Source organism: Platichthys flesus, chromosome 20, assembly GCF_949316205.1.
Source record: "Platichthys flesus chromosome 20, fPlaFle2.1, whole genome shotgun sequence".
Lineage (NCBI taxonomy): Eukaryota > Metazoa > Chordata > Actinopteri > Pleuronectiformes > Pleuronectidae > Platichthys > Platichthys flesus.
This window is the reverse complement of record NC_084964.1, coordinates 9435281-9442613: the sequence shown is the minus strand read 5'-3', so window position 1 is coordinate 9442613 and position 7333 is coordinate 9435281. Positions and strand designations below refer to the sequence as shown.

General features: G+C 42.4%; 2 protein-coding genes across 2 annotated transcripts in view; both read right to left on the bottom strand.

Moving 5' to 3' along the window:
• LOC133931713 (parvalbumin beta-like) overlaps positions 1-1777 on the bottom strand; it is a 2231-nt gene extending 454 nt beyond the window's left edge. The window contains exons 1-4 of the mRNA XM_062378652.1: positions 1684-1777; positions 1156-1222; positions 516-648; positions 64-173 (exon numbers count right to left, since the gene is read on the bottom strand). Of these exons, the coding sequence (XP_062234636.1) occupies positions 64-173; positions 516-648; positions 1156-1216 (304 nt within the window). The 5' untranslated portion in view covers positions 1217-1222; positions 1684-1777. The remainder of the gene's footprint in view (positions 1-63; positions 174-515; positions 649-1155; positions 1223-1683) is intronic.
• Positions 1778-4721: 2944 nt separating this feature from the next.
• On the bottom strand, positions 4722-6255 carry LOC133931712 (parvalbumin, thymic-like). Its single transcript, XM_062378651.1, has 4 exons — positions 6095-6255; positions 5769-5901; positions 5513-5622; positions 4722-4999 (listed from the first exon to the last, which is right to left on the bottom strand). Exons 1-4 carry the CDS (start codon positions 6153-6155, stop codon positions 4971-4973), a joined length of 333 nt encoding a protein of 110 aa, XP_062234635.1. The 5' UTR covers positions 6156-6255; the 3' UTR covers positions 4722-4970.
• Between the last annotated feature and the right edge of the window lie 1078 nt (positions 6256-7333).

Here is a 7333-nt window from a genome sequence, read left to right as displayed (position 1 = left end):
TGAGGGTTTTCCAGATAAAGCTAATTTAAAAGCAAAACAATTCACAGGGGAAAAAAAACTCACCATCAACTCCGATCTTGCCATCACCATCAGAGTCACCGGCTGCGAGGAACTTCTTGGTCTCAGCGTCGCTCAGAGCTCTGGCGCCCGCGGAGAAGTTCTGCAGGAACAGCCTGGAGAGGGTAATCGGAGAGAAGTAGGTTGTGATCAATGTGTTTGAACAGATTTGACTTGATACAAGTTGGATTTGTTTGGCATGGAAATTACTGGTTCTAAAAAGTTTGAATTTTTTCTGATCATTTTTGCAATTTTCGAAATGATCAGTCACAGGATCCTTATTTTTTTAAAATCTTCACCGGAGACACACAAGGAGAGAGCAGGCGTAGAGTTACTCCCTGAGGAGAACACCCTGTGGCCCTGCATTGCTCTGACTGACTTCATTCTGAATTCACTGAGTAAGATGATCCCTTTTCCCCCTAAGGAGCTGGATTTGCAGTCGAAGAGAAGGTGCTTACTTCAGCTCTTCCTCCTCAATGAAGTCGCTCTTGTCCTGGTCAATGACCGCGAAGGCTTTCTTGATGTCGTCGGCAGACTTGGCGGACAGGCCGACCTTTGCAAAGAAGGCCTTGTGGTCGAAAGAGCCTTCAGCTGAGAGGAGAGAACAGAGAGAACAGAGGGAGGGAGAGAGAGAGAGAGCGAGAGAGAGAGAGAGAGAGCGGGAGAAAGAGAGAGAGAAGGAGAGAGAGAAGATCGTATCAGACATCCAAGATAAATCGCACGCAGGAGAAATGTGCTCTGCAGCTTCATGGCCTCTCTTCTACAAGGCCCTTGAAGAGGCCCTGTCCTGTAAGTAGTCACTCAATGACTATACTGCAGTCGAAGCAATAGAGCTAATTAGAAATGACATAAATGTACGACTTACTGAATCAGGTATTGTGCATGGATGATTGTGATCATGTTCTTTCGGTTTTCCGGTGATACGGCATTACCATTTCAATTCTGCAGAAAATCATTCCTCCACTGTCTTTGAGGACCCCAAAATGGTAAATTAAGAATCCAGGCACTTCTCTGCTAGGCAGATTTGTTAATGTGTATGACTTTTGTCGCATGTGTAGCTGTCGCCTAGTATTTCCTTATTAATAAGACCAGATTTACCTGCGCAAGCAGCGAGGGCTGCAGTGATGTCAGCTGCATTGAGACTGGCTGCCAAAGACATGTTTAACTGAGGGAGGAGAGAGCAGAGGACATGTCATCAGTTCAGCTTCAGCAAATCACACAGGATGACACATTTCTACTTTGCATTTCTGTTATCTTGCCTCACTGCACATTAGACACAGTGTAAAGTGAAATCATCATTATGCCATGCAATTCATCTCATAGTTCCTCCCTTTGAGTAATCCAAGGCACAAATGATCAGAAAAAGTAGTCCGATTTTTTTCTCTCCCAAAACCAAGCCTTCCGAGGCAAAAGATAAAATATCCTTTGCTGCTGTGGTTTTTTGGCAAATCGATTTTTATTTTCTCCATTTGGATCCTCAGTGAGTCCAGAGCCCTGAGCCTGTGACGGTCAGAATCTGTCCCTCTGGGGGCCCTTTCCTCGCTTGAATCCCGTCGCATGACGTTAAAGCCCTGTAACACTCAGTAGGTCCTGGCTAAAGGTCTGCAGCTCCTCAGTCAAACTCACCTTCGGGGGGGTTGTCACTAAGGTTAGAGTGAAAGTTGCTCGGGATGAATCGGCTCACTGCAGTGGACCCCTCTGCCTCTCACTCCGGCTTATATACCTACACCAGCCCGAAATATGATGCATAGGCTATGTAATAGACACTGTGTGCGAAGCAGTGAAAGCAGTTGCTCAAAAAATGTGTCCAGTAGACAGAGCTGTTCTATTTATATCTACATAAATGAAGATGCTTAAATGGTAGGCCACGAGTAGGCCTATGCAAAAGAGCTTGATATTGCATTGCGCTAATAATATACGCTGCTGATTTGGGGGAAATGTACTCTGTGGGCCGAGTCCTGATCTGCTAAACTCTGCATAGCACCACAGAGTGAATTAAGTAAACTTTGACATTGTGTTTGGCTGTGATTACAAATGGTCACACAGGCTAAGCTGGTTTGTAATTTATTACGGGAGATTACTTTATTAAGGGTCCGGTTTGTGCAGCAACATCTCTTGGGACGCTTTTGCCTCGTCGCTGTGAACTTGGTTTCCACAGGGAGACTCTGCTGTCACATTGTTTCGAGCATTATAAATGTCCCTTTTACTATGATTCTTGTGATGACAACTAAAATATATTGTAACGTTTCATTCGATTTAAAATTACAAAATTAATCTTTTATGCCATGACACTGCCGAATTAAGAAATTATAAATAAAACACAGTGTACGCTTTTCTGCATATGGATATGAGCCTGTGCATAATTGGCAAGCATATAATGTGTGAAATAACTTTCCAGCCATTCCACTGTCTGAGATATGTAGTTGTGATTGATTCCCGCGGGCGATAACGATGTATTTTTTCTTTGGAATTAATCCAACTATTTGTCAGTTTAGACTCAACTTCATTGCATCATTTGTGGACATGAGACTGTGAGACACTTATTTTCACCACTGGAATAGAGAAAATAGTTTTATTTAAATGCTTGAATTCCTAATGATCTTGTACTTACATGCAGCCGAGGAACTAGTGTCAGATTATTATATACATTCTTATTTTACTTTGGGGGTCTTCTGAAACCCTATCAGATTATTTCTCCTTATGGTGCTGGAGCCGTTGGAGATACTATTTTAGGAAACACCGAAAGTTGATTATGTTACATCTTCATCTCAACACCTCAGTGTGGCACCGTCTGGTTGCATAATGATACACAAGTTCTCACATTACTCTGAACAATTGAATCAAATGAGTAGCTGGTCCAGGGGTCTTCCCATGCCCATGTCTGCTTCCTTGCAGGCTGTTATGTGCCTGTTATACATCAGGCGGCAGTATTGAGATGATCCTCCAATTTTACAGCAGCACAAGTCAACATATGCATTAGGGAGTAATAATAAGTAACATGCAATAATTAATTGTAAGGAAATATAATAAATATAGAAAAAATGTGACTGGAATAAAGACGAATATATACATTGTAAAAACAAGAAAAATATGTGCAGTGTGAGGATATGTAAAGTGAATGGATTGCACAGGAACCATTTTATTGCACAGTCAGAATGAATATTGCAAAGTTAAGAGAGTTAGACCAGAGTTAAAGTGCCGTCCATAATGGGTGCGAGAAATTTTTATTATATTTTATTTGGAATGAGCAAAATATTTTTCAAACTGTTTGACTTCCCTCACCTCAGTGTTTTCTATTGTGTTACCTCGCAAAGTCAGAGAGAAAAGGTTCTGGCTTTTTTTCCCGTATTTTTCTTTTTTACGTCAAACCTTATTTAAAAAATTATCTTTAGCCTTTAACATTTGCTGTGTTCAAATGAGGTCTCTCACCTCAAATGACTCAGCCCCAGATACCATAACTATTTCTGCCCTTCTTCAATATCAGGCTTAAATTACAAATATCGCAGCGGGGATGAAACCAATTGAGCTCGGCCATGATGGTCTGTAACTGGAGAGGGTAGGGAAAATGCTCGCACATCATATTCTGAGCTTTATACCTGAAATACTCATGTGTAATACATTTGTGGGATAATAAGTAAAAAATACATCCTAAGATATTTTTCCTCTGTCAGCCAGTTTATGCCGAGGAATTAAGGACATGTGTCTAACTTTCCACCTGAGAGGGTTAGACACATGTTTCTGTGTCTAACAGAAGTTTCTTCCTTCGTGCTGAAGCAGAAATAGAAATGACCCATATTCCCCCTGTCCCTCTGCCCCGGGCCAACAGAGCAGTCTCTGACCATCTGAGAGAATTTATTGCAGATAAATGTGCCTCACAGACAGAAGTCCTGTAAATGTTCCGGCCCCGGAAACTCTATCCCGTCCCACAGCTCCACTGCTGGGTCACTGGAAGTACATAGCCTCCCCAGGCCGGCCCGGCAGTGCTGACCCTCTGCCCAGACACCTGGTCCTCCTATCGACCCCAATCCCAGTCTGCCAGAACTGGACATGATCCAACCGTCTGTGCCAGGCTGATCCAAAACTCTGTCTGTGCAAACCGCAATCACACCGGGGATAATTCCAAGCCAGCTCGGCGGTTAGGAGCCAGGGTGCCAAAAAAGCTGGCACATGGATCCAGGGAATTCTGCACTGATGTCAATCACTACAAGAGCAACTAATTCTATATTTGGGTGCTGAGTCTCAATAAAAAGTTGCACGGTTTATAAATCGTAAAATGGTCTTATTACTTTTATTTTTATTCTATTTAGGTATTTGAATAAAGTGGGCTAAATGTTGTGTGCATGTTGTCTGAGCGTAAACACATAGCTGACACACAGTGAGGTAAGAGAGGTCGCCAGAATGACAAACACTTCATTAAGTTGTTTGTGGTTGCTATGTTACTTATGGCTCCTGGAGAGACCACAGTGCCTGGAACAGCTGGACCTCTCCCACTCCAGTGATCAACATAACGTCATTATATTAATACATTTATTATTATTATCATTATTATTTTTAGAAGTAGTAGTAGTAGTAGTAGTAGTTGTAGTAGGTAGTAGTAGTATTAACACGGGAGATTGAGTATTTAGAAAATATTGGGATTAAGAAAAAAGAAACAGACTCATATCAAATGGTGAGAATGAATTTTATTGTTAAACTCTACTGGCAGGGAAAGACACATATCAGAGAGGCGAGGTTTCATTTGTGTTTTAAAGTTTCAGTTGCTTTATTACATTGTTTTTCATTTAATCTATGACATATTTGATTGTATGGCTCTAAAAACAAAGAATCCCTGGATGAGTCCATTTGATGATGGGAAAAAAAAGAGGCTCCATCCTGAGATCATCACCATAATCAATGAAGAGATGGTGCAGGCTTTATGAAGACTTGACCAGTGCTGAAAACTCTGCAACAGAAGAAATTTTCCTGCATTCATTGTACAATCACAAACATATATGAGGTGTGTAACTGGCAGTGACAATGTAGGAGGCCATTGTTGTACCTCCACTTCAGTTGCCAGGCAACACAGTGAAAAGCTAGCATAAGGATGAGAGTGTTGATGGGAGATGAAGGTTCGGCCTTCGATTCCCCCCCAACAGGTACATTTAAAAGACGACTCTAATCTGTGTTGTTTAAGTTTCCCCCAATTCCTACCTTTGTAATTAAAAAAAAAGTTTTTAAATAAAATCAGAAGAACAAACCACTGAGTCAAAAAAAGGATTGTTTTTTAAATAAAAATTGGGAGTGAATACTTATCTTTTGAGAAGTGCTACAAACTTTAAATATCAAGCAGCAGAACGAATGTGTCGTATACTTTGACCTCATCCACATCTGAGCCTGTGGGACACGCTGTTGCCTTCTCCTGACAAATAAAACAAAATGCAACACCTGCAGTGAAGCGCCCATCGGACCTGCGTACCTTCCCAGCCGATCTTCCCGTCTCCATCTGAGTCCCCCTCCAGGAGGAAGGCTCTGGTCTCGGCTACGGTCAGGTGCCTCGCTCCTTTGGCAAAATTCTGCAGGAACAGTCTGGCAACACCACAGTGAGAGAACATAAACAACAACAAAATGCATCTCACCCGGACACACAATGCGGCGGCTCAGGTGTACAGAATGTCTTGTCCTGAACAAGACGCGTGCATATTCAACTACAGGATATGTATATCAAACTCAACTGTAACTCATCCTGTTCTATGAAGCCACTTTTGTCCTGGTCCAAAATCTTGAAGACCTTCTCGATATCAGCTGGAGTTTTCTTGGATAAACCCACTGTTTTGAAAAACATCTTCGAGCTAAAGGAATCCTTTGCTGAAAGTGAAAGCACAGACAAAACTTGATTCGATCAAGTGAATTGAAATTTATGAACAGCCGGTATCCCTCATCAAGTATCTCTTTAGAGTGAAATGTGGAAACAAAGGCCCCAAATCCTGGTGCAAGAGGAATACGTGTCAATTTGCAACCAACTGCATCATTTATAGGAAGAACACAATCATCTCCTCACCTTTACAAGCATAAATGGCCGCTGTGATGTCTGAAGCTGCTAGGAAGTCGGTTATGGCCATGATCGTGCAGAGTCGGATGTGGCGGATGCTGCAGCCTGGTGTGATATGAGGCCACTGATGACTGACTGATGGTCAGAGAGATACAACTAGTGACGGTTAATAGGCTTCACCCGCCCCCCCGGTGTCAGAAACCACCAGTGTCCTTCTGTCTGCTGTCACCTGCAGCTGACCACTCGAGCCATTGTGTTTGTGTCTGTGTGTGTGTGAGTGTTTGTGTCTGTGTGTGTGTGAGTGTGTGTGTGTGTGTGTGTGAAGGACAGAGTGCCTTGACATTGCACCACTTTTAAAAGAGTCGTTTATCCAGGTCAGAGGTTATTGTGTATTTAACTCTACTTAAACTGACCTCTGTCAGGTTGCGTCTGTCTGTAGACAGCATTGCAGCCGGTGAGGTTATATTTGGTGCATCTGGAGTGACTCTGGCTGGCCCACGTATCCTTTTTCACTAAAGTCTCTAGCCACAGACGTGGCCTGCCCGTGGTCGTCCCTGGCCGTGTTTCCGCAGGCTGTAAACATCCTGTTATTATGGCCTCTGTCACTTTCAGGCTGTGCCCCGTGGAGCTGTGTCCACTCACAGTCAAGCTACATTTAGCATGTAAAGCCCTTTGTTCTCAAATGAGTGTATGAGTGTTTATTGTTGAAAGATAAACAAGCTATACGCTGTCGGTTTATGGCGACAAACACACTCACACTTTGAAGTGTTCATCACAATGAGGATGTTGTGTATTTTGACTAAGTGTAGTTTTCTCTTGAGCTTTTGTGGATGTGCTTCCTCCAGTAAATACGTTTTTTGGGTAATTTTTCCTCACTCTTGTTGAGGGTTACGGACAGAGCATGTCGCACCTTATTATGCCCTATGAGACAAATTGTGATTTGTGAATAAAGGCTATAAAAAAAAAAATTGATTGAATGATTTTCTGTTCTAGAGAGTCATTGATTTAGAGCCTTAAAAAAATAAAAATGTGTTGTTGCTAGCTAGGTTTGTGTGTTAATTTAAATAGATATGATGACACACTCACACACGCACAGACTCACACACTTATGTTATTCAGGGTTCATCATAGTGAGGATTACGTGTGCTTTGATAGGTGCTCTAGCATGTGTAGTAGGGTTATTCCTTAGTCCTCCCATTTACCTTCGACCAGGCCTATTCCCACGACAACGTCCACAGTCTCTGTAGT

Bases quoted from the DNA above. Each gene is read 5' to 3' on its own strand.
- LOC133931712 (XM_062378651.1), bottom strand. From the start codon at position 6,155: ATGGCCATAACCGACTTCCTAGCAGCTTCAGACATCACAGCGGCCATT. The intron at 5,902-6,094 runs GTGAGGAGATGA...TTTCACTTTCAG, and splicing joins GGCCATTTATGCTTGTAAAG to CAAAGGATTCCTTTAGCTCG. The intron at 5,623-5,768 runs GTTGAGTTTGAT...TGGTGTTGCCAG, and splicing joins ATAGAACAGGATGAGTTACA to ACTGTTCCTGCAGAATTTTG.